Source organism: Ovis aries, chromosome 25, assembly GCF_016772045.2.
Source record: "Ovis aries strain OAR_USU_Benz2616 breed Rambouillet chromosome 25, ARS-UI_Ramb_v3.0, whole genome shotgun sequence".
Taxonomy (NCBI): Eukaryota; Metazoa; Chordata; class Mammalia; order Artiodactyla; family Bovidae; genus Ovis; species Ovis aries.
Window position 1 is genome coordinate 1,133,575 of NC_056078.1, and position 26,306 is coordinate 1,159,880.

Genomic DNA, 26,306 nt, shown 5'->3' on the forward strand with positions numbered 1-26,306 from the left:
CGCGCGCCGCCCCGCCCCCGCGCTCCTTCCGCCCCTCCCAGCGCCGCGCCGCCCAAACCCGGGCGGCTGGCTTTGGGCGGAAGGAGCGAGGCCCTCACGTGGTAGCTCCGGAGTCGCTCCCGTTGTTGCTGTCAGGCCCCGCGAGGTCCGGGACTGACCGCCGGGAGAGCTCCCGACTCGGGGACTGACCTCCGACCAGTCCGCTGCGCCTCACGGCGGGGCCTGCGTGAGTTCCTCACCTGGGGTTGCCGGCAGGTGAGTCCCCTCCCGGCCGGCCTTCCGCCCCGATCGCGGCTCCTGCCAGGTGACCACGTCCCTCCAGGTGAGCTCCCCACCAAGGCCCGGTCCTCCCCGCTGGTCGCTCCTCCGGCGTCCTCTCGCCTGCCTCCTGGCTGTTAGCTTCCTTGAGCTCCTCAGGGTTCCGGCGTGTGAACGCGCAAGACGGACGCGGCTTTGCTGTCCTCGCGGGTTTGTGGTCCTCAACCCGACTTCCCACGCGCGTTCGCAGAGATCGTTGAGGTCACCGGGAGCCCAAGGTTGGCAGGTCTAGGAGAGTTGTCTGGGGCGTCTTTGTAGCCAGTTCTTCAGACGCTTTTTAAGTACTTGGTAGCTGTCGTGATGGTCGACATTGAATTTCACAGTTAAGTTAGTAACTGTTGGATGTATATTGGATGTTTTGACACACGGCAGACTGACATCTTTTGACTGTTCTGGTCTCTGTAACAGAGGAATAGTATCATTCCTTATTCCCTTGTAAAATTGCCTATAGAGAATTAATTCTGAAGGTAGGTCTGGAGAATTTCGGACCCCTTAGATTAAAGAAATCCAGTGATCCAGCTCTCAGTAGATCAAACTCTTTTCGTTTGAGAGTATTTAAAATAGAATCTTGAGGCCGCGATTTTGCCTCCATATTTCACTGGTCCTATTTGGTTGCTGTTTGCAGTGCTGTGGTCCGTCCTTCAGTCGTTTCCGACTCTTTGTGACTCTGTGGACTGTGGCCCACCAGCTTCCTCTGTCCACGGGGTTCTCCAGGCAAGAATACTGAAGTGTGTTGCCATGCCCTTCTCCAGGGGATCTTCTGGACCTGGGGATGGACTTGCATCTCTGTGTCTCCTACATTGCAGGCATATTCTTTATCCACTGAGCCACCTGGGATCTCTATTTCAGTATTAAGTACCATGAAAACCTTTCTCCTTTGAGGAGCTGACTTGTTTACTTTAATAGAATGAGAATGATTTAATCTGATGTTTTCCATTTTTACTATGACTTTTAGGAAACTCAAAGCTACATTTATCTCAGTTTTATAGGATTATAAGTGGTTGGTATGTTTGTATTGGTGCTTTAGTCATAATTTTTTTTGTATTGTATTTTTCCAACATTAATTGTTTAACTGTATTCTGTAGAGTCTTTAGAAGCAGTGTATTTTGGTAAATTAATGAAGTTACTGTTGCAGCTGAAATAAGTCTTTCTGTTGGGACTGGGTTTATACTTTATTTCTTTTGAACTTGGAGAAATATTACCATTTCCAAATACTGCTTATCTTTTTAAACTGTTTAGTGGAGTGGATCCTAATACATACTCTACAGTATGTATGTATTAGGACATTTTTGCTGTAACAACCCTTTCAATCTAAAGCCATGTGTGAAAATAAAGTAATTTGAGTGTTCTCAAGTAATTTGAACACTTTGGGTTTTGTTTCAGTGAATTCCTGCACACTGACCTCTAAGGATGTCATGTTTGATCACAGCAGGAATACTTTTACACGTGTGGGTAATCCATCTTCTGTCTGCTTTCATGTGAAAAGCATGAAAGTTTTCGTCTAGAAAACTCATGGACTCAAGCATCTTATATATTGACTTCTGCCCAATGGTGTTTTAATTCACTGAAGAATATTTTTTAAAGGTGTATAAGTTACGTAGACAATAAGGTACATAATGTTCATTTTTGGTGCCTATTAAGTTTGACCTTTATATAACGTATTTTTTTTCCATTGCTTTAAATTGTAGGTAAAGTGCTGAAATGGCAGCTGTTTATTCTGGCATTTCTGTGAAACTTAAAAGCAAGACAACGTCCTGGGAAGATAAACTAAAACTAGCTCACTTTGCTTGGATTTCTCACCAGTGTCTTCTTCCAAATAAAGAACAAGTAAGTTTAATGCAAAAGTTACGGTTTTACGACCTAAACTAATGGTCACTTATTAAATTGCATATTGATGTTTAGTTAAAATTTTAAAAGATTAGAGAAAAGGTTGGAGAAGGAAGCATGGTTAGAAAGTTAAAAGTAGTTTCAGTGGGAAGAAGTTAATAGATATTTCACTAACAAACTTTTTCTGTTATAAAACCTCAGCATTTCTTTTATGTTTGGAAATATCTCTTATATTCCAAATTACGTGGGTGTGTGCTAAGTTACTTCAACCCTGTTCAACTCTTTGTGACCCGTAGCCTGCCAGGCTCCTCTGTCCATGGGTTTCTCCGTGCAAGAATACTAGAGTAGGTTGCCATGCCCTTCTCCAGGGGATCTTCCCAACTGAAGGACTGAACCCGTGTCTCTTATATCACCTGCATTGGCAGGCAGGTTCTTTACCACTGGTGCCACTTGGGAAGCCCTAAGTTTGGGCATCAGTGAACACATTTGGACTTGGGTTACCTGGTGGCTCAGACGGTAAAGTGTCTGTCTACAATGTGGGAGACCAGGGTTCAATCCCTGGTTTGGGAAGATCCCCTGGAGAAGGAAATGGCAATCCACTCCAGTACTATTGCCTGGAAAATCCCATGGACAGAGGAGCCTGGTAGGGTACAGTCCATGGGGTCGCAAAGAGTCGGACACGACTGAGCGACTTCACTTTCACTTACAGGAATTAGGTTCTGAGTCTGTTGGCAGTTTCATTTATTTGTAAATCCTAAGTGATGCTCCATAAACAGTTCTTATTGGTGCTTTTTGAACATCTTTGGAACTTGATGAATCAAAGGTTGGGAAGTAGAGAAGCTTTAGCATTTGTAATAACCCAAGGGGAATTAGATTCTAAAGTGATAGATTAGAAACAGACTAGGAAGCAAGAAAGACATCGTTCTTTGTTAACATTTCTCAAACTTATCTGACTAAGAAAAACTGTTAATGTAATGGAGACACCAAGGTGATGAACTCATTAAAATGGATTAACATACAGTCATTTGGTGCCTCAGCAGTAAAGAATTCACCTGTCAATGCAGGAGACACAGGTTCGATCCCTGGGTTGGGAAGATCCCCTGAAGAAGGAAATGGCAACCCACTCCAGTATTCTTGCCTGGGAAATCCCATGGACAGAGGAGCCTGGCGGGCTGCAGTCCGTGGGGTCGCAAAAGAGTCAGACACAACTGAGTGGCCAAACAGCAGCAATAAAGCAGTTCATAATTGTCAAAGATGGACTGCCGCTGTTGAAATGAGGAGATCCACTTTGTACAGCACCAGCAGAACTAGCAGTTTCTGAATCTGGCTCTACGTAAGAACCGTTTTGGCTGCCTAAGTGTCACCTGACAGCTGTGGCAGGCAGTTTGATCGAGGTTTCCACTATCCTTCTCGGGAGAGTTTTTTTCTTTTAGCGTTTGCACTATTCATGCTGTTGTGGACATTTCTGGTGTCTTGAGCTGGGGCCTCACCACCTTTCCTTGTGTTTATGAATAAGGAATCATGTCGCAATAATGAAAACTATCCATGTTCAGCCCTCCTCCTGATACAGCATTTGTGAATCATTCATGGAAGACTCTGTCTTCTAAACGCAATAAGTAGGTTTAGAGGTGAAGCTGCAGGTTAACTCAGGAAGCCGGGACACAAACTCTGGTCTCCTGACTCTGCATCTCTGCTTTTGTGTGTCATTCTTTTTGTGGCCATCCTGAGCAATTGTTGTTGTGCTTTTAACTTTTACAATTTAGAAGAGATTAGTTAGAAGAAACCATTTCACTTGAAACTTTTTATTGGCCCCAGGTGATGGCCAAATTAGTTTTTTTCTTTTTTGTTTAATTTATTTATTTGGCTGTGCTGGGTCTTAGTTGGGGCACACAATATCTTTGTTGCGGTATTCAGGATCTTTTAGTTGTGACATGTGGGATCCTGTTCCCTGATGAGGGATCGAACCCATGCCCCCTGCATTGGGAGCATGGAGTCTTAGCCACTGGACCACCAGGGAAGTCTCCAAAGTTAGTGTTTTTTTAATTGTTTAATAAACATATTTTAATGTTTATTGTTTAATAAACATATTTTAAGGTATCAAAACACAATATTACCAAAGATAAGTTGTAAAGAAAGTTCTTCCCCCTGGCAGTTGTATTTGGTTATTCATGGGATGTCCCTATAAATGTCCAGTGTTTTTCTTGATAAAGAAATTCATTTATTTTTAAGTATATTTTTTTCCAAATTCAGGTATTGCTTGATTGGGCAAGGCAGTCGTTGGTTGGATTTTATAAGAAAAAACTTGAACTGAAGGAAGACGTTGTTGAAAGGCTTTGGATCTATGTAGATAACATTCTACATAGCAGAAAACTGCAGAACCTCCTCAAGAATGGAAAGACAGTTAACCTTCAGATTTCCCTCATCAAGGTAATTAACAGTTTCCTGTGTTATCCTGTATGTGTTACATGTATCTCTGTTGATTTCCTGTTAATGCCAGAGGCTTAATTGTCTTATGGTTAATTATATCAAGATGCAGAAAATATCAAGGTAGGAGGGGAGATGGCTTCCCAGGTAGTGCTAGTGGTAAAGAACCCACCTGCCAGTGCAGGAGATGCATGAGGCGCAGGTTCGATCCTTGTGTCTAGAAGATCTCCTGGAGTAGGAAATGGCAACATGCTGCAGTATTCTTGCTGGAAAATTTCATGGATGCAGGCGCCTGATGAGGTACAGTCTGTGGGGTTGCAAAGAGTCGGAAACGACTGAGCACACACACAGCACAACAGCAGGGGAGAAGAAAAAATAGTACATTTACAGTTATAATGATAATTGATGTTTAGTGAATGCATATCAAATTCGCTACACCAGGCATCCCTAACCCCTGAGAGTTAGGAACTGGGCTGCACAGCAGGAGGGGAGCGGTGGGCAGGCCTCATCTGCCGTGGCTTTCATTACTGACTGAACTAAGCACTTTATATTATTTAATATTGAATAAAAGATTAGAACGTTTTCATAAGCTGGTTAATTACCTTTTTAATGAGAAAAGGTATCCAGCAGATGATGCTACTTTATGACTTTTTTCCCCCACCTTTTTGTTGAACTAGAGGGAGATCAAAGGTCAAAATCCAGATGAGATTTTCCTCAAACGTTTTTGACTCAGTGGGCCGGAGAAAAGCAGTAGAGGCTGGGAACAGAGGAATTAAATGGTTGATAGCCTGATGGTTCACAAGCTTTAGTGGTTCTTGAAATTATGCTCTGAATTATGTCACTTTTTAAACTAATAGGTCAGTGGTCACCAAACTGGACTATTCTGAATGGTCCTTAGGGGATATGAGAAGAAACTATTTCATCTTTATATGATTTTTAAAAGGTCACCTTAATTTTTATGTATGCCTTATAATTGTATAAAGTACTCGTACTTTGGTGCATGTGTATAATTTATAACCTTATCAGGTATAAAAGTAGAAAAAGTTGTATAATCAGAAATATTTGAAGATTACCATAGTAGAGTGCTGGCATTTAAGTACAAAATATTTTTGGTTCAGCTTTTCCGGAGCCAGCAGTTATATGGATGGAGATAAACACACCTGTGTCATTGGGCTACTCATAACTTGGTACCTGGGATAAATTTGATTCTCAGATGCTATGAGGCTGGAAGCAAGTTGCATAGCCCATAAGTGAATTTTGGAATCTGCCTGGCCCTTGTGATTTCTGTTTTTTGTGACTTTCAGAATTTTGAAAGCTGTAGACTGGGTTTGCTATAAGTCGTAACTGGCAATGTTTGTTTTCTTCTTTTAAGAATGCCTTTTGCTTTGGCTTTTTTAGATACAAACAGTATTACTGATTATAGAATTGTGTTTTGGACCACAGGATCATAACTGAAGTCACTGTCCCATCTACCTGTAGCATCTAAGTTGAATTATAGGTTTAGGTTCTAAGAAAACATGAAATCTTTGGACTTTAAGCCTTATAAAACTCTGCTATTTAGAAAAGGACAGCAGATATATAAAGGCATGGAGCCCTTTTCTTAATTTATATTGGTAGGAGATGGATGTGTGTAGGAATTAAGACAGGTCCTCTGGCTTCTTTTGATGTGCTAAGGAAAAGTCAAGTCCATTTAGATGTGCTAATCTGGGCATTTTTTTCTCATTAAGATCAGGGCAAGGAGCGAGTTTGCTCATTGTGTTGTGTTTTTTGAGTGTCTGCGGGTTTAGCGTCAGTGACGAGTTTCCTTTCTTTCTCAATACTCAGATCATCAATGAGAGGATAGCCGAGTTCTCTCTTTTGGGATCCCAGAGGAACATCTGTGTTGTGCTGAGCTGCTGCCAGGGTATCCTCTCGACACCTGCCCTTGCTGTCATCTACACGGCCAGGCAGGAGCTGATAGTTGACCTGCTGAGCCAGCTCTGCTGGTTGGCCTGTCGGCAGCCAGGAGCCGTAACACCCCAGTTGTTTGAAGTCATTCACCTGAGCCTCAGCCACTACCTCTCACTTCAGCAGCAGCAGGTCAACCCGAGACGCGCCTTTGGGGAGTTGACTGGGCACCTGCTCCAGCCCTGCCTGGTCTTGAGACACTTTCTCTCGGGGGGCACATGGACTCAGGCTGGCCAGGGCCAGCTGCGGCCAGCGCTAGGCCGGGACATTAGGAATCAGATTGAGGCTGTGCTTCGAGGTGGAGCTTTTCAGCCTGAGTTGCTCCCTTCATACAGAGAGGAGCTCTTGGACCAGCAGCAAGGCGACTCAAAGATAGGGGCCATGAAGAATCTTCTAGCTCCCCTGGGCACTATAATTGCCAGGCTGGTGGATGCTGGCTACTGTGACCCACCCCTTCAGGCTTCAGTGGTGGCCAACTCTGTGGCCTTGCTGTACAAACTCTTTGTTGAGTCTTACCTCAAGGAGGGGAACCAGCTGCTTTGCTTCAAGGTGCTCCCTCAACTTTTTGGCTGCTTAAGAATCTCCCACCTGGAGGAGCAGAGGCAAGCCCTGTCTGTGTCCGATTGGACCGCAGAACTCCTTGTTGTGGAACAGCTTCTAAACTCAGTGGCCAGTAACACCATCTACAACATCGCTGCGGACCGAATCCGGCATGGTGAGGCTCAGTTCCACTTTTACCGTCGTCTGGCTGAGTTGCTGCTAAACCATCCACAGGCCCTCGTGCCGGCCTGGTTCCGCTGCCTCAAGGTTTTGCTCTCCCTGAATCATTTGATCCTGGAGCCAGACCTGGATGACCTGTTGGCTTCAGCATGGATCGACGCAGAAGTCACAGAGTTGCGGACCCAGAAAGCCCAGGAGGCACTGATCCACACACTCTTCCAGACATACGCCAGGCTCCGGCAGGTACCCCGGCTGTTCGAGGAGGTGCTAGGGGTGCTCTGTCGCCCCGCAGCTGAGGCGCTGAGACTGCCACTGCTGGCTGCTGGTCCTGCTGCGGTGCTCCAAGAGTGCCTCCCGGAGCTGCCCCTGAGCCAGGTCCTGGACATGTGGGCCCAGGTGCAGGAGCAGTTCCAGTCTCTGGTGTTGCCTGGCTTGCAGGGTGACGAGGACATGGCCCTGAAGTCCCTGTCGCTGAGCTCGCTGCTGTGCTGTGTCATGGTCCACGCGCGGAGCTTGGATGCTGGCTCACCCCTGCCTGTGGTCAGGCGCATGCGGAAGGCCATGGACGGAATGCTGCAGGGCCTCGTGAAGCCCCTGCTGGCCCTCCTTTGCAAGCCCTGGTCCTCAACGCCTGAGCTCTGGCAGCAGAAGGTTGGCGACTCTGCGCTTCTGCTTGCCCACTCCTGGGTCCAGGTGGACGCCGTGCTGCGCTTGAACTGCAGCCCATACCGCTCTGAGCCCGGGGCCTTGGCGGGCGCTACCCAAGAGCCCTCAGGCCCCCTTCCGCTGCTCCCGGGCGTGGAGGCCAAGCGTTGGGAGGAGATAGAGGAGTTCACGCTTCAGTCCGACTCCCTTGGTCGGTACTGCCTGGAGCAGCTCCACCTGCAGAGAATGAAGAACACCTTACTGCAAGCCAGTTTCCAGTCTGAAGAAGCCCTCTGTGCTCTGAGGCGTGATGCCGCCTACATCCTGGGCTCTGGGAGAGCGAGTGTGACCCGGGGGACGTCAGCTTCCTGGGATGGCCAGGTCGGGACAGTGAGTGCGCTCACCTACCCCATTGCCCACTGGCACTTGGTCATGTCCAATCTCATGATTTTAACATCATATCTTGGTCCAGATGACCTACAGTACCTGGCCAGCATCCTGCTGAGAACTTTACCAGTGAGCAAAGCCCAGGAAGGCTTAGCGGAGGAGGAACCAGATATCACACTCGGAAAGATCTCCCAGGCTGTCCTCCACAGCCCTCTCTTCCCTGAAATGCAGTCCCTCCACTCTGCGTTCTTCCTGGGCTTGACCGCGCGCTGTGGCAGCATCCTGTGTGCCGCTGCCCAGAGGGAGCCAGCTCTTCTCCGCCAGCAGCTGCCCTGGCTCTTTGAAGAGGATTACATGGTCATGGCTCACTGGGAAAGCAGATTTGCCAAAGTTGGATCTGAAGGTGTAGAGCCAAGAGAAGAAATTGCCCAAAACGTACTCTCGTTGGTCAGGGGTGACTCCCCCATTCAGCTGGAGGGGGAGCAGTTGGAGAGCATCCTGCAGCTTTTGGGGATTCTTTCTGCTCTACAGCTGGACAGCCTCCCGGCACCCTATCATGTGCATTGTTTTCTTCTGTTACTGTCTGTGGCCGTCGCCACGCCGGGCAGCTCTTGCTCCTCCTCCCTGAGCCTCAGGTGTTTGAGGACGTGCTACCAGCTTCTCGGTTGCCTGCAGAGAGGAAACAGTGCCCAGGCTGTGCTCAGGGTCATGTATGTTAGCGATATCTTTGAGATCACACTGACCTCCTTGTTCAGAGCCAGCAGGAGGCTTCTTGTGAGTGTGGATGACCCCTCTTGGCTGGAATTCCTCCAGGTGGTGGGAACGTTCTTAGAACAGCTCCTGCAGATGCTTATCCAGAGAAAGCTCAGTCTGGGGCTCAATTTTGGGAAAATCCTTGCCTTCCTCTCAGGGCACCAACTGCACAATGAAGTGACTTCAGGCAAACAGTCAGAAAATCAGATTCCTGTGGGCCAGCAGCTCATGCTGGTGTCCTTAACCAAGGTGTGCCAAGTGCTGGGGCCTTTAGTCAAGGAGCAGAAGCAGCAGGACGAGGCCCCAGAAGTGCTGCCCAAGCTGTTGAAGGAGGTAGTGCTGCAGGCGGGGGCCCTGCTCCAGCGCTGCATGGCCCCCGGGGCCCAGGGCCGCCTCCTGCCCACTGTCATCTCGTCCTTGGGCTCGCTCTTGGAGGCCGATGTGGCCCTGCGCTCCAGGCACAATTGGACAGATGTTTCGAAAGGGACAGACAAAGCGCTGTCCGCCTACACCACTCTCTACCAGACCACCTATGCTCAGATCCTGTTGGAGTTGCCAGCCCTAGCGGGAGATCCCCGATCTTTCCAGGCAGCCGTGCAGTTTTTAACTCTGTTCTTTTTGGTCCCAGAACTACATCCTCAGGAGGATTCTGTGTGTACCTCCGTGTTTCATGCTGTGAGGAAAGTCCTTGCAGGTGAGGCGCTTTCTCCTGAGCTGCTTCTGTACTGGATAGCTTTTGGTGGAAGGTCACTGAGCGGCAGCCAGGTGACTTTCTGCCCGCCCCCTTTTGTGAAGCAGGGGTGCATTTCAGAGGGTGCTACACCAGGAGCTGGTAGAAGCCCTCCCTGGTGTTCACGTCTAGCGTCTCCCTTCTTTGGGCATGTGAGCAGTTACTCACAGTTGTTTTCCTGCTTTTTACACAAATAGCAGGCTTCTAGATACATTGTTTCATGCTTTAGTTCTTCACTTATTTTGGAGGTCATTCTAGTTTATAGTTTTGAATCACTCTTCTATGATTGAGTCTTTCCATCCTGGCCCCAGAAGTCAACGTAGACAGCTTCATCCCTCTTTGGAGGCTCTCCAGTATCAGATCTTCAGCATCACCGGTGGACTTAAGAAAGATTAAACCTGCCCACCTTTTAAAGTTGCAGGTGACTTAATTTATGGGGAACCTCATGAAACTCTGTGAGGGCGGATATCGTCCCCCGGGCCTCAGTGGTCCTGGCCATTTTGGGGCCCTGGGACCTGACTGGACAGTGGCGCAGCCCACGATGTCATCGCAGTGTTTTAGCTGGGTGTCTCCCTTGCAGGGTAGCTAATCAGGACCAAAAGCCTAGCCAGTGTCTTGATGCAGAATTCACTCCCTGCTGTCCCCAGGTCAGAGGTTAGCAGACCAGAGTCCATCCCTAACTTGATCTCATCAAGGCAGCACCGTTCCCAGTTGCTGTGGGCCTGTTTTCTTCTTATTTGCTTGTTACTGAAGTGGAGGCTAGTTAAGATCCTCTGAGGTGGGGCGGGGGGCCCGCCAGCCTAGCCCAGCCCTCACAGTGCACACTGACCTCTGTTCCCTGGTGGGGAGGCTGCGGTGGCGAGCTGGGGCTATGGTATGCTCGCACCCACAGATGTTCTTGGGCTTTGTAGGAAGAGAGGCCTCCTGGGCCACGGCCAGGGCAGAGGGCTGCTGCCTCCCCTCCTGGTCTGTTCTGGGTGTGGACTGACTTGGGGGCCTTGGGCACGTGTTCTGTGTTCTGTTTCACTCTGTCAGCGACTCTCACGGAATGGTGTCACCTTCTTCATGGGTTAAATTCAGTCTTCCGTTAACTCATTTAACACGTTCTGATAGAGCATTTAAGACCAGTGTCCTAAGAAATGGCCGCTGGTGGTCTAAAGCTCTGGCCCCCTTCCCCTTTGTTAAATATGAATGGAGTGTCCTCCTTTATCCCTGAGACCCCCATAATTGGAGGCAGCCTCTGAGTCCTAGTTATGTGTCCCTGGACTTGTTGTACCTTTTACCCCAGACAGAGCTGGGTTGGGGGGTGAGGCCTCATACCCTACTGCACCCCCAGATCGCTGGCCTGAGTGTTGCCAGTGTTGCCATGGGGGCAGGCCTCACGCACCTGAGCTGCTAGATTCGCCTCTAGAAGGGACCAGGGTGGTGAGAGGTCTGGAGGAAAGGCCAAGGGGGATGGCCTGGGGCTTTGGGCTGGGAGAGGAAGGGTTAAGGTGACCACCTTGGTCCTTCAGGGTAAGTCAAGTAGGTCTCAGCTCAGAAAAATGAGAATTTGTAAGAAATGCTGTCTGACAGGAGAATTGACTACCTCGATTCAGTTATAAAAAACCATCACTTAAAAATGCTTCCTATATGTGTGGAACTGTGTCCTCCTCTGGAGATGAATAAGGTATTGGTTTTGACCTAATTTAGTAAACAGACATTCACACAAATTACCAGAGTCACAGGGTGAGGAAAGGCTTTGAAGCAACCAGCACAGTGGACTCTGGCAGTGAAGGCCTCCTACGGGAGATGGGTGAGGGGAGGGCAGTGAGGTCACGGTGCTGACGTTCAGCCATCCAGTGTTTGACCGACTCTAGGAGTTGGTGCTGTCCCACCCATTTCACAGATGAGAGAGTTGAGGCTCAGGGAGGTCACGCCTCCAGAATCCTGCAGCTGTGGGACACTTGGACCTGGATGTTGTCTCTCAGAGCCTTGGGCCGGTCCACCCGCCCTCAGTGCTGCCTGTAGGAAACACAGATTGGGGCGCAGGAGGGACTTGCTCAGGGTGGGCTCATCTGCTGGCTGGAACAGTTATGCTGGGGTTGGATCGTAAAGGGCCCTGAGCCTGCTGACTGTGGGCTCTCTGATGAACCTGCGGACCCTGGGTGTACTTCGTAAGACTGTCCTGCATTAAGTAGGGGAACTGGGGTAACTGCAGCAGACAGGCTTCATGAGCCTGGGCTTCTTTCCATCCCTTCAACATCCCCATCTATGTAAAAGTACCACCCCACCCCTGAGCCCCTACTGAGTTCATAAAAGAATATAAGAAAAGTAGAAAAGAGTATGAAGCGATCGCCAGTCACCTGTCTCCCACGGTCCAGAGGTGAGCCCTGCTGGACGTCGCCACCGTCGTCCTCTTGGATTCTACACTGGGTGCACAGGTGCTGTGGGCAGGGCGCGAGGGCCGGGTGCGAGAGGGCGGCGCCAGGCTGTGAGTGTGCTCTGCTTTCTCACTTGCACTGTGACTCTGCCCATGTCTCCGAAATGCTGGCCTTTACTGACTGCACACCATTTCATCTCATTGAGATGGTTTACTTAACCTGCCCCTTGTCTGCCATATCTTAGCAGTCTTGTTTCCTTCACAGATCCTGCGATTCCGGTTCAGGTAGTTGAGGAGATTGAGCCTCACTTGGGAGCTTTGTTCACCCAAATGTTAGAGTCTGGGACGACAGAGGACTTCCACATGTGGCTGCAGTGTATCCTCCAGGGACTGGACGTCAGTAACCTGTGGAGAGCAGATCTGCAGGTGGGTTGCCCCTTTGGCTTCAGTGGGAAGAGTTAGAAATGCCCGTGTTAGTGCTGAAGTGACACAAATGTGCAATATCAATCCAACAGCGACTGTAGGCACCGTGGGAGTTTGGGACGGAGCTGTGGACTCAGAGGAGCCCAGGTCCTCAATGCACAGAGGCTGTATTTTCCAAAGGGGGGCTCTTTCAAATTACAACTGTGTTCTTACTATATGGAATACTATTGGGCTTCCCAGGTGGTGCTAGTGGTGAAGAACCTGCCTGCCAGTGCAGAAGACGATGTAAGAGGTGTGGGTTCGATCCCTGGGTCGAGAAAATCCCCTGGAGAAGGAAATGGCAACCCACTCCAATATTCTTGCCTGGAGAATCCCATGGACAGAGGAGCCTGCAAGCTACAGTTCGTAGGGTTGCGTTAAGTCAGACACGACTAAAGAGACTTAGCATGCATAGCACGCACACACTCATAATCAGTCAGTTAGTTCAGTCGCTCAGTCGTGTCCGACTCTTTGCGACCCCATGAATCTCAGCACGCCAGGCCTCCCTGTCCATCACCATCTCCCAGAGTTCACTCAGACTCACGTCCATCGAGTCCGTGATGCCATCCAGCCATCTCATCCTCGGTCGTCCCCTTCTCCTGCCCCCAATCCCTCCCAGCATCAGAGTCTTTTCCAATGAGTCAACTCTTCGCATGAGGTGGCCAAAGTACTGGAGCTTCAGCTTCAGCATCATTCCTTCCAAAGAAATCCCAGGGTTGATCTCCTTCAGAATGGACTGGTTGGATCTCCTTGCAGTCCAAGGGACTCTCAAGAGTCTTCTCCAACACCTCAGTTCAAAAGCATCAATTCTTCGGCACTCAGCCTTCTTCACAGTCCAACTCTCACATCCATACATGACCACAGGAAAAACCACAGCCTTGACTAGACGGACCTTAGTCGTCAAAGTAATGTCTCTGCTTTTGAATATGCTGTCTAGGTTGGTCATAACTTTTCTTGCAAGGAGTAACCGTCTACTGACACATAAAAAGTTAAGTGCTACTCTCCATTGTTTGAGATCACTCACATCATACTTTTGAAAATGTTACTTGGTTTGGTCACATAGCCCAGCTCCCACTTGAGAATCTCTCAGGGTAGCAAGCTGCCCTTGGGCCCTCTGCCCCCAGCCTACTCGGTCATTGCTAACAAAGCCCTGACTTCACACTAGGTCAGTGTGTCCAGGGAGCCTCTGTGCAGAGCCAAAGTGCTCGAGTTCGGCCCCCTGACCAGCCTGAGCACCAGACCGGCTGGAGGCTGTTGCTTGCACAGAAGGAGGAAAGCTAGGGGCTCACTGGGTCCCAGGCTCTCTCTGTTTCATGAGGGTTTTCTTGACTTTTGGTTAGAATTGGCACCCAGAGGTGGATTTTGATGTGAGTGGGAGGAGAGCTGGTTGGGGGCAGATTGGGGGCGACAGAGGGAGCTTGCTGCTTCTTCATGTGAGCCCTCCCTCCACCCCCCCAACAGCATATGCTTGCCTCCCTGGGAGTTTTTACTGTGTGTCTGCAGCTCCGAAGGCCTAGCTTTGAGAAGGCCTCTGGGCTTTCCTTCAGCCAACCAGCGAATACAACCCATGAACTTCCATTTACACCTGTCAGGGACTGCCCTGGCAGTTCAGTGGTTAAGACCCCGTGCTTCCACTATAGGGAGCTCAGATTTGATACCTGGTCGAGAAACAGATCTTGCATGCAGTATTTATTTATTAAAAAGAAAGAAAGATACCATCAGCTAGTCAGAGGAACATTGTGGAGGAGGTGAGACTGAGCTGAGTTCAGAGATAAAGAAGATTTGAATGGAAATGGGGGTGTTGCTAGGGAGACAGGGGGGTGGAATGGGTGTGAGTAGGGAGATGGATGGCAGGGGCTGGGGCAGTGAGCAGACCCTTGATGGGGAGACACAACCTCCAGGGAGGTGGAGAGGAGAGTGAATCTCAGCAGAGAGAGTGGGGGTGTCTGGTCAGAGGGAGCAAGGGCAAAGCGCAGAAGCTAGGATTTCATGGTGGGGGAGGCTACAACATTAGGAGAGAATTAAGGGGCCGCCATAAGGCTCGAGTTCACGGTGTGAGATGCCCACATGGGTCTAGTCACTTTCCTTTCTCATGGTTTAAAATCATCACCTGTCACCATGGCACTTAGTCTAATTGTTACACTTTGTCCGTGTTTCCTTCTGGCCCTGCTTTTTATCCCTAGGCACAGATGGATCTCATGGGTAAGGGATGGTGGCCTCCTCTTTTGACACCACCTTGATGAACTGGGCCTCTGATTAACATCTCTGCAGCGTCTTCTGTTTCACTGTCCCGGCATGTTTACGTGTTTGGTTTGGTGAGGTGCTACAGAGGAGGCTCTTCCTTTGCCACAGTTCTGCCCACCTAGTTCATGTATTTCCTCAAGTGGTGTAAAGGGTGTCGCCCTCAGGACTTGACAGAGCCGAGTCTCATTCCCACCCCAGCGTGGGACTCTTAACGGGCTCTGCTTTGTCACAGCAGCGTGACTGGCCTGCTTCCTGAGATGGGCCTCCTTCCGGAGCCAGCTCCTTCCACTGCTAGTGTTTTCCCTTGTACCCTAGGCTGTGTTGTCGGCTGCGACGTTGGTTAAGTTACTCCTGAACTGTCCGTGCAGTGAAGAGAAGGCTAGTTTATTCTGGCGCGCGTGCCCGCAGATGGTCACGGCTCTGATGGTGAGTACCTCTGGGCTGTGCGCACCCCTGTCCCTGCCTTTCCGTCGCTTCTGCTTCTGTCACCCTCGGGTTTTATTATGCAGAGCGTGTTTCTGGGGCCATGTCCTGAGCTCGAAGCACTGTGCTTACAGCTTGCGCTTACGTCAGTATCAGCTCTGAGTCTAACTTGTGCTACATGAGCAATGCCCTGGATGAGCACATTCTCAGGGCATAGGGTCTAAGCCTTCTCTCTGATCTTCTGTTTTCACTGGGAATCTGCATTAGTGGGCAAAGCCCATTTGTACTTAGGTATGGGTAGGGGGAGCATCAGGAAGAAGAGGGTGGGGGTGTGGATGGCGATCAGGGTGGGACCTGGTCAGTGCTGGAGTCTGGACTTTCTTACCTCTGTCACTTCGGGTTTGGGGCTATTTCCCTGGAGATTTGCCTTCATTTTCTGTCCTTTGTTCCTTGCCCTGTAGCTGCAGACTCGAGAGGCTTGTCAGGAGCAGCCCTTGGCCCTGGCTCTAGTGGGGCCTGTCTTGGACGTCCTGGCTGCGCTGCTGCGGCAGGGGGAAGGGACCATCAGAAACCCTCACCACGTCAGCCTGGCCTTCAGCATCCTGCTGACCGTACCCTTGGACCACCTGAAGCCCCTTGAGTATGGGCGTATCTTCTCGAGGGCACACAACGTGCTCTTTTCAATCCTGCAGTGTCACCCCAAGGTGAGGAGGGCAGGGTGCATGTGGGCAGGGAAATGCAACTTTCAGGAGAACAGCAGCAGGAGGAGGGTAAGGATTTGCAAGGCAAACTTTTTGCTTCCAGTGGTTTCTAGGGCCCAGGTGGCTTCTCATGCATGGGAGGGTGTGACCTTCACATCAGGCTGTGTTGAATCTGACACTTAAAACATATCTGTGTAGTATGTGTTTCTGGAAGCCCATTAGGAGTTATTCTGTTTTTGCAGTTTTTGTTTAGTCACTAAGGTGTGTCTGACTCTTTGTGACCCCTTGGACTGTGGCCCACCAGACTTCTCTCTGTCCATGGGATTTCCCAGACAAGAATACTGGAGTCGATTGCCATTTCCTTCTCCAGGGGATCTTCCCAACACAGGGACTGAACCTGCATCTTCTGCATTGCAGGCAGATTCGTTACTGCTGAGACACAGGGATCATATATTTAAATGTCACTCACTGGCTTAGATCTCATCTTGGGTTTATAATTCAGTTGATTATAGTGAGTGAGGTATCCTGAGTTCTGGTTTTATAGTATGCCACTTTTTAAATAAAATGAGACTAGGAACAGATGCTTCATAGAAGAGATTTCAGTTCAGCTAGCATTTACTGAACATGTGCTGCTTGTCTTGTTTCACCCCTACAGCAACTCTGTAGTCAGTGACAGTCCCATTTCATCGGCAGAGAAACTGATGCTCAGAGCTGCTGAATGATTTGATCACTGTCACCGCGCTGAGTCTGAATTTTAGCTAGAAGACTGGAGTTCTTTGACCAGTGTTCATTTTGCTGTGCCACTGCCCTACGTGATACGTGGGAACTTCTAAAAGGACAGATACACATATACATAGGCACATTCAAATATGTTTTAATGTTTTAATGCGCTAAGTTTGGAGACCTGCCAATAGTGTACTTTTTGAAAAATTGATTTTCTGGTAAACTAAGCACTCCATCCAGTGTCCTCCCCACTTAACAATTGCCTTTGGCGCTGCCCATCTGGTCAGCATCTTTGTTTGTTAGATCACTGCTGATTCTTAGATTACTGTGCGACTGTAGAATATCCATGCAATAAAGTGAAAGTGAAGTCGCTCAGTCGTGTCCAACTCTTTGCAACCCCATGGACTGTAGCCTACCAGGTTCCTCCGTCCATGGGATTTTCCAGGCAAGAGTACTAGAGTGGGTTGCCATTTCCTTCTCCAGGAGATCTTCCCAACCCAGGGATTGAACCCGGGTCTCCCACGTTGTAGGCAGACGCTTTACCGTCTGAGCCACCAGGGAAGAGGTCAGTACCAATCAGTTATAAACTGAACTGCAGATCTTGCAAAAGCTGTGGGATTTCAAGCAGTTTTTGAAAGTAACATTGGAAAGCTGTCTGCATCTCCTGCGAAACCAATGATGAATAAGCATTGGGCAGAATTAGACCGTTTAATAGTAGGAGAGAGCTGGCAAGGATAAGAACATGGCATTGCAATAAAGAAGGGCGTGACCTGTGACAGCTTGTGGGCACAGTGCAGGGGCAGGGCCCATGCGTTGGGTCATGTGTGCAGTGGGTGATACAAAAGAGTTGATAGAAACCCCAGGCTAGAATCTGCTCAGGTGAATCTGAAGGGAACAGCACAAAGTGAGCCCAGCCAGGGTACCCAGCAGTACAGCAGCTGGTGCCATTCTGAGCTTTTGATATGTTTTACCTTATTTAACCTTCATGACAACCTGTTGTTATCCTCAGTTTGCAAATGAGGAAATAGGCGTGGAAAGACTCAGTGCTCTGTCTAGGACTGCATGTTAAGCAGGGTGTGAGCTCAGATGGTCTGACCTTGGATCTGTGTGCTTTTCATCACTGTGATGCCAGGAGGAAGCGAGGGCCTCAGGAAACATGGTGACACACTGAGAGATTTGGCAAGATGACCTTTTTCTGAACATGTTGCGGAAGTTGATGATTTGACATAAAGAATGGTATATTATGCTCTCCAGACCTTGCTTGAATAAACTGTGCCAAAGAAAAGAGTCCTAGCGCTTGATCCACTCCTTGTTCACCCTGAGCCTTAGAGCAGTGCTGCCGAATAGAACTTCTCCGGGGCTGGGGGTGTTTGTACCTGCATCTCCCACGGGAACGGTTGGCCATGTCTTGACCATGTGAAATGTGGGCTAAAAATTGTATGACTAGGAACTGAATTTTAACTTAATTTAAATTTCAGTAGCCCTGTGTGGCTTCTGCCTGCTTTATTTGACAGTGTCTTGCTTTGATTATGATCTCAGGATCAGTTCAGTTCAGTTCGGTTGCTCAGTCGTATCTGACTCTTTGTGACCCCATGGACTGCAGCACGCCAGGCTTCCCTGTCCATCACCAACTCCCAGAGCTTGCTTAAACTCATGTCCATTGAGTCAGTGATGCCATCCAACCATCTCATCCTCTGTTGTCCCCTTCTCCTCCTGCCTTCAATCTTTCCCAGCATCAGGGTCTTTCCCAGTGAGTCAGTTCTTCACATTAGGTGGCCAAAGATTTGGAGTTTCAGCTTCAGATCAGTCCTTCCAATGAATATTCAGGACTGATTTCCTTTAGGATAGACTGGTTTGATCTTGCAGTCCAAGGGACTCTCAAGAGTCTTCTAAACACCACGGTTTAAAAGTATCAGTTCTTCAGCACTCAGCTCTCTTTATAATCCAGCTCTCATACGTGACCACTGGAAAAACCATAACTTTGACTAGATGGACCTTTTTTGGCAAAGTAATGTCTCTGCTTTTTAATATGCTGTTTAGGTTAGTCATAGCTTTTCTTCCAAGGAGCAAGTGTCTTTTAATTTCTTGGCTGCAGTCACCATCTGCAGTGATTTGGGAGTCCCCCCAAAATAAAGTCTGTCACTGTTTCCATTGTTTCCCCATCTATTTGCCATGAAGTAATGGGACCGGATGCCATGATCTTCGTTTTCTGAATGTTGAGCTGTAAGCCAACTTTTTCACTCTCCTCTTTCACTTTCATCAAGAGGCTCTTTAGTTCTTCGCTTTCTGCCATAAGAGTGGTGTCACCTGCGTATCTGAGGTTATTGATATTTCTTCTGGCAATCTTGAGATCTCAGGATGGTTGAGTATGAAAGAATCCTGTTTATAACTTAAGATATCATTTTTTAAGATAAAGTCCCAGCCAGACCTTTTCATTGCTAAAAAATGAGAAATTTTGTTTCTCATTTTGAATGGGTTTGCTTCATGTAATCTTTTTCTCTAGTGCCCGTTATACTTGAATACATTGGCTACTGTACTTTTTGTTATTTGTTTCTACCCATATCCAGAATGCACCAGAAACAACTTAGAGTAAAAGACAGATTCAGCAAATTCTAAACCAGGATGGCTTCATTAGATTCCTAAAGTTATGCAGTGTGGGAGCCCTACTCCAACCATGAAAACAGGATGTAAAGCAGTTAAATAAGTAGAGTGAGCATTTCCCTAGCAAGTCCTGGCTAGGAGGAGTTGCAACTGTTTTGAGTATCCTGATGGGTAAAGTTAAAAAGGAAATAAATAACAACTTCCTTTAAAGTAGAACTTGAAATAAACAGTTGCCTACATATTTTTATATTATTTTGTCTCTTATTTCAGGTAATGCTGAAAACCATCCCTTCTTTCCTGAACTGTTTTCATAGATTGGTGTGTTCAGTTATACATGAAGGACGGCAGAAAGATAAAGGTAATTCAGAGAAACGGTATTATGCACAATTTCAAATGTGTTTATTTTACAGGTGTCTCTGGCCACACGTGTTACCAAAGGTAAAAAACCACCCAACTTAAACAACCCAGTGAAGTTTAAATAAGATAACATATTCAGATCATTAAAGGAATACTCAGAACAGTTTTTTAAATGTCACATTAAAAAAAAAGTCACAGTTTTTACTGTATCCGCAGCAGTGAATGCATTTGACACCCCCTAACTGAAATAGTTCTTTTCTGAAGATTCTTTTCTGTGGATTCAAGAACTGTTTCTGGAGCTCATAGGTCAGTGGGGAGATTAAAGGGGAGCAGGCAGTAGCCGAGCCAGTCATCACTCATCTAATAAAAGGGTGGAGTCTCTGCAGTTGACCATTCCCACTGTATCTCTTCAAGGTCGTGTTTGTTTAACAGTGAAGCAAACTGCCATATGGCAATCGTGTAAATTATGTGTACAGCGGGTTTTCCAGCCTTGAAGTTGGTTGATTCTTGCTAAACTTCTAATTTATGGGAGATTCTCATTATTTAGAAATTTGCATATAAAGTGAGACTCTCTGTACTGTGCCGTTTCAAATTTGTGTAGCGTGAACATAGCGTGTGCTGTGCCTGGCACAAGGGTGGATGTGCCGGGTGCTCAGGACTACAAAGGAGGGCCTGAGAGCTCAGCTTGGAGGGCATCAGGGGGGAAACCCCAAGACAGTAGTTCTGGGCTGGAAATATATGGGTGGTACTCACCCAAGTATATGGTTGCAATAATCCCCACTTGTGAATCAGGTTAATGGGTTTAGACTTGGAGATTTAAGCTACTTAACCAGTTACCTTTTGCAGAAAGAGAAAAAGTAGAGTTATTACTGTAACTCCCAAATTATTCTGCCTGATTTTGGGGTCAGCTAGTAGCACAATTAGGCATTTTGCATTCTCATGTGACTTTGTGAGTCTGTCTGGCAACAGGATTTGGAAACAGGTTCCTGCCCCTGTGCTGGCTGTGGGCGTGACCCCAGCTCTTTGCTCAGGCCCCTGAGATCAGTTCTGAACTCAAGAGCCAGAGCCTGGTTCTCGCTGTGCCATCCACTGTGGCAGAAGACCTGGTCCTGGCCTGGCAGTCAGGGTGGATTGGGTGTGTGCAGCTTGTGGTCATCAGCATACCCTCAAGTTTGACCTTGGGCTCTGGGTTCTGCCTCGTCATTGCTGGTGGGGCCCAGTCACCTCCTGTCAGGCCAGACTGGGCTCTCTGATGTGTTCATGGCTTAATTGCAGAGCATCTTAGCTGGTTATACTCTTTAATGACCACATGGTACATTTGGACTGAGATAACAGGTGCCAGGAATTCCTGTGTGAACCGCATGTGTCTTCAGAGTTTCTAGAGAGAAGATGTGGTATAGATTAGAAGCTAAAGAGGCTCACTCATAAGTATTACTTATTAAAATGTTCAGTGGAGTGATGTTAACAGTTTATGTACTTTCATAAAATAGCATTCACCTAGAAAAATTGCTTATATGTAAGATATTTGTATATGCATTCAATGTTTAAAAAAAGGCATTGTGCATTCCAAAAATTAAGCTCATTGTTGCATAATATATGTGTGAGAAACTGCATCCATTTGAAGTATATACTTCAGTGAGTTTTGACGGATAAATGCATGCAGGAAAGCACCACGGCAGTTAAAACAGCATTTGTTTCATCCCCAGAAGAGCCCTCTTGGGGTCCAGCCCCAAGCCCTGGCAGCAGCCAATGTGCTTTTTGTCATTATAGGCTTGTTTGCATTTTCTAGAATTTAATAAAAAGTCTATTACTATGCTGAGGGAAAACCAGGGAGGTTGCTCTGCTGTGCCAGAGTATCTGGCCCACCCTGCTGTGACAGACGAGGGGGCATGTGTACCCTGGGTTGTGGTACATTTCAGACTGTTGGAATTCTGAGGAGGAGTTTGTTAAGGCCTGGGTGATCCTGGCACTCTAGGGGAAGAGCTAGGAGTCTGAAATAAATCTGGGAAACTGGGTAGATCTAGTAATGTTAGTTGAGTCATATATATATATATCTCCAACTATGAAAGAAAAATCCTAGACGACTTTTGAAACTTAATGAGGCAAAGACACATCTTATCTTTAGAACCATTTGATATCAAAAGCCTTTTTTTTAAGTTGGTTTTTCTTTTTTTTCCCCCATTTAAGTTTTCTTTTAGATATCCGTGTCCTTTTTAAATACAATAGCAATCCTAGATTCATCCTAAAATCTTGGTTATTCTAGTTCATCTCTTAAAAAAACAATCATGGACTCTTGAGTATTGTAAATGTTTTTTTCTTTGCAATATAGATAAATATTTGGATGCAATGTCTCCCCCTAATTCTGTCTTCAAATTGAGCCAATTAAGAGTCTAGGGGAAAAAAAAAAAACAAACAGAAGGTTTGAATAATCGGGGCTATGTTGAAAGTGTACAATTAGAAGAGTTAAAATGCGTGGTTTCTGAATTAATCAGTTTGGAAACACTTTGCTTCCACAGGAAGTGCAGAGGACCTGCCGGCGGTGCTGGCGTGTGCCCGCCTCGTGGAAAGGATGTACAGCCACCTGGCAGCGCGGGCCGAGGAGTTCCGGGTGTTTGCCCCCTTCCTGGTGGCCCAGTATGTGGTGGAGGCACAGAAGGTAGGCCGAGCCGCCTGCCTCCCCAGGCGCTTCTGTTCACAGCCTCGATCACAGGCCTTCTGGCAGTATGACCCGTGGGGCCTGGTGGGCCTCCCTGGCGGCAGCTGCCCTGCGGGTGCAGCCACCCTGCAGGGTCACTGAGGGCCGCACAAGGACGCAGAGGCTGGCGGCGCCAGGCTGGTGGGCTCCTGCTGCCGCCGCTAGGCCTTTCCTTGCTCCCGCGCGAGCCCTAGGCCTGTTTGGCTTGGTCTCTTGGGTCATGAGGGAGATGAAGTATTACCCAAGTCCTAGAGCGGGAGACAGAAAGAGGTCCTAGGGTCCCTCCCAGCAGGGGGCTCAGCTGCTCTCACTCAAGCAGGTGACCTGGGAAAGATCCGGGTAGACTTGTTCAGTTGGATTAAAGGCTGTAGTCCCAGTTCATCTGACTTCAGGCTTCTGGATAATTCATTCATTCTTCAACAGTGATCTCACTTTGGTGTGTCAATGTGCTACTTTTTATTTCCACAAGACCCCCTGTGACCTGTGTAGTAAGTTCATTATAAGACTTCATGTCTTCTTTGTTTAAATGGAAAGTCAGAGGCGTAAAGTACAGTATGTTCAGGTGTATATCTCTCTACTTGTGTAGTGTATCTTGCTCTCGATAGAATATCCTGTTGTGAATCTTGTGAGAATGGTGATGAGTCGCTGGTAAAGTGTTACATTAGAGGAGTCAGCGTTTCCTCTAAGGAGGGTCATCGGAATGGGATTCCTCAGAAAGCCTGGCGTGGTCTTGGCTTCCATCCTGACCCTGTTTCAGGGCGTTTCCACAGCCCCGACCCTGCTCCCTCAGTCAGTGGAGATGCCCATCATGTGGGCAGGTGGTTGGGTGGGTGGGAGGCAGGTGTATGGGAGCCAGAGCCACATGCAGGAGCCCCTTCAAGTCGTCCTTTGAATGAGATGTGGGCTTGGAGTTTGGTTTCCTTACAATTATTTAGCATTTTTATAGACTCTTGATATTTCCCAAGCAGTCATTACTGTGTGAGCTTTTGTTGGAACACGAGCTGAGGAACTGAATGAGATACCACAGTATCTCTTACCTAAGGACAAGAGGGGAGTCTGTAATTTGAAGCGTGAAGTCACTGATTATTATCCTCAGATTTACTGTATGAAAAGTCTTTCGCGTCCCAGCCTCTTTATACATGTCTAATTTATGCTTATTGGTTATTTTTTAATTTTTAATCTTGAAGACCAAAAGCTTTGGGAATTATCTCAGGGAGTTGTGTCCCAGAATCCATTGGCAGGACAGTCTATGTTTTACCTTTTATTTGTTTTTAAAATTGGTAATGAAGAAAGTATTCCGTGTGCATTAGCAGCTTCTCCTGAGAGAACTGTAAATCTTTGGAGACCAGGAAGACATGTTGTTTTAATTACAAGCTGGATGGCAAGCGTAGCTTGCCTTCCCCTCAAGTGTGTTAGCTGGCCTTCCCCTCGCTTTTTGGAGGCAGGTGCCATGGGTGAAGGTGTGTCAGTGATTGGGGCTGGTGACGATGAGACAGCCTCGGTCAGGGAGAGGCAGCCACTGCTGAAGACTGTTCCTTCCATGCAGTGTTGTGTTAACCCTGGGCATGTGTCAGGGAAATTATGGTCACTTTTATCTTCTCTTTTACCCGTAGATCAGATTTACAGTTTTCCCTCTTTATTGATAGCTTTGGGTAAATAATTTGCACTACTCACCTGGCCTGCTGCTGCTGCTAAGTTGCTTCAGTCGTGTCCGACTCTGTGCGACCCCATAGATGGCAGCCCACCAGGCTCTGCCGTCCCTGGGATTCTCCAGGCAAGAACATTGGAGTGGGTTGCCATTTCCTTCTCCAATGCATGAAAGGAAAAGTGAAAGTGAAGTCGCTCAGTCGTGTCCGACTCCTAGCGACCCCATGGACCACAGCCTACTAGGCTCCTCCGCCCATTTTCCAGGCAAGAGTACTGGAGTGGGTTGCCATTGCCTTCTCCTACTCACCTGGCCTAGGGTCCTTTTAAAAGTTACCTAGAAGTGTTTTCATTCATTGGCCAATGTTGTAGAAACTGGCTCCCCCCTCTTGTTTTCTCAATGAGTTGTCTAAGGTAAAGGTGTGCAGTGCTTGTGTTATCCTGATCCTACTGGCTTCTTGTTCCCCCACCCCACCCCACCCCACGCTCTGGGCTTTGCCTTCACCAGGAGGTGCCAGGTAAAAGGACTGCGACATCTGAACTCCAGCACTTAGTTCAGATATCTGTTCTGCCCCGGCGGAAATTACTCTGCCTCTTGTTGCGTTTGGAAGGGGGATTGTTTGTTCAGTGAGTGATGATTCAGTGAATGAGTGAGCAGGTTCTCACCCCAGCTAGTGAGGTGAAAGACTTCTGTTTTTAGTTTCTCTGTTTCATTTTTTCTTTCCTGCCCTAATACCTTAGTATGGAATCACAGACCAGTCCTTCCTCCTGCTGTCCTTGAATGTTCTCATCATCTATAAAATAGTAGAATTTAATTAAGGTGATTATCTGTCAAATGCTTTTTGAGCTATCATGTGAAACTAACCATAACTGTGAAGAATAGCATCATTAGCGGTAAAAACAAATGCCTCCCAGAGGTTACCTTGGTGAGTCATGCTTCTTCTAGTTAATAAACTGTATCCTCGCTAGAAGCTGCATGTTTGCAGAGAGGCATGAGCTGCTAGGTCATCAGGACACTAATAAAGAACCGGCCGCCCCCTGGGTTGTCGTCTCGAACCTTCCTGCTGCTTCTGGTTGCTGCTGCTGTGGTGTACAGACTCTGTGCAGCCCAGGTCCAGCTGCAGCCTGCGAGGCCCTGGCACGGTGAGCAGTGCCTGCTGTCTTGGCCTTTTTGTCCAGATACCAATCTGAATCTCTGATCTGAAAGTTTGTGCCAGTAGCAGATGTGGTCACACCAGAGCTGGACTGCCCACTTCTGCGGTAGCCCAGATTTTGGTTAACCCAGATTCTTTGGAAGGATTGCCTCCTTGGACACAGGGGCCGATTAAATTATTCTGGGCATTTAGGGATTTAGGGCCCATTGTGTTATTGTTGAAAGAACTAAAAACCTATTAAATGGTAATTAGAAATCACATCTGACGTTGGGCCCTGTGACAAGATCTATCAGGGATCTGCTTGGAGAATGCTGCCCACCTGCCCTGCTCTGGAGGAAGTGGTGACTTTGCTACCCTCATCCCACAGGTAGGATAGCTTCCAGTAAGATTGGCCACATGGAAGACTGTGACCAATAAGGTGACTCTCACTCTACGGTTTTTAAATCTAAAGCTTCCAGATTTAAATACCCCTGGTAAGCACAGAAGCATCATTTACTGAAGAGCAAAGCTACCTCTGTGATTTCATGATGTTTTACTACAAGTTTTTGTTGGCTTGAGTTGACCTCTATTTCTTCCAGATACAAACTTTTGAGATATGAATATTCAATTAAGTTACGTGCAAAATGACATTTTAAAAGGAGCATCTTTTCTCAAATTGGCGGCCAAAGTCGGGCTCCGTCGTCAGGCGTTCTAGGGCCTGGCATCTGCCTGTTTGCTCTCACAGACAAGTGTATTCCCTCATCCCAGGTCACTTTGTATCCAGCAGTGAAAGTCCTCCTGCAAGAGGGCATCTACCTCATCCTGGACCTGTGCATCGAGTCCGACATCCGGTTCCTGCGGGCCTCACTGCAGCTGGGGGTGAGCAGCGTCTTCAAGGAGCTGCACAGCGACTATGTGAAGCACCACAAGGCCAAGCGCGAGGGAGAGAAAAGATACGCTGTCTGAGCTGCGCCAGGCCGCGCCCCTGGGCCTGGGCCTGGGCGCGCTGGAGGATGGCGGGCTTCAGACGCTTGAATTCACAGCACTGAAATGCGTGCAAAATCCTTTGGGGTTTATATAATATGTATTGCCTTTTACACTGATTTTTTCACACCAGATATTTTCTAACGTATTTTTTTAATGCAGTAAACGTTACAATAGCATCCTGAAAATAGATCCTGGTGAGTTGAATAAAAATTGCCAGATCTCC

The 26,306-nt window shown here is 47.8% G+C and overlaps 1 protein-coding gene across 2 annotated transcripts; it reads left to right on the plus strand.

The window, feature by feature from the left end:
* Positions 1–54: 54 nt before the first annotated feature.
* Positions 55–26,306, plus strand: URB2 (URB2 ribosome biogenesis homolog). 2 transcript variants are annotated; one of them, XM_027962223.2, is made up of 10 exons: positions 55–322; positions 2,007–2,145; positions 4,396–4,572; positions 6,394–9,715; positions 12,379–12,539; positions 15,135–15,245; positions 15,704–15,946; positions 19,538–19,625; positions 22,141–22,280; positions 25,865–26,306. In XM_027962223.2, exons 2-10 carry the CDS (start codon positions 2,020–2,022, stop codon positions 26,060–26,062), a joined length of 4,566 nt encoding a protein of 1,521 aa, XP_027818024.2. In that variant the 5' UTR covers positions 55–322; positions 2,007–2,019; the 3' UTR covers positions 26,063–26,306. The 2 variants fall into 2 exon arrangements, with proteins under 2 accessions (XP_027818024.2, XP_042096788.1); XM_042240854.1 differs by having other exon boundaries at positions 55–255.

What these genes read in the sequence shown, in the direction of transcription:
- URB2 (XM_027962223.2), top strand. Translation starts at nt 2,020, where the DNA reads ATGGCAGCTGTTTATTCTGGCATTTCTGTGAAACTTAAAAGCAAGACA. An exon ending in TTCTTCCAAATAAAGAACAA is followed by an intron (nt 2,146 to 4,395) that starts GTAAGTTTAATG and finishes TTCCAAATTCAG; the next exon opens with GTATTGCTTGATTGGGCAAG. An exon ending in AGATGGTCACGGCTCTGATG is followed by an intron (nt 15,246 to 15,703) that starts GTGAGTACCTCT and finishes CTTGCCCTGTAG; the next exon opens with CTGCAGACTCGAGAGGCTTG.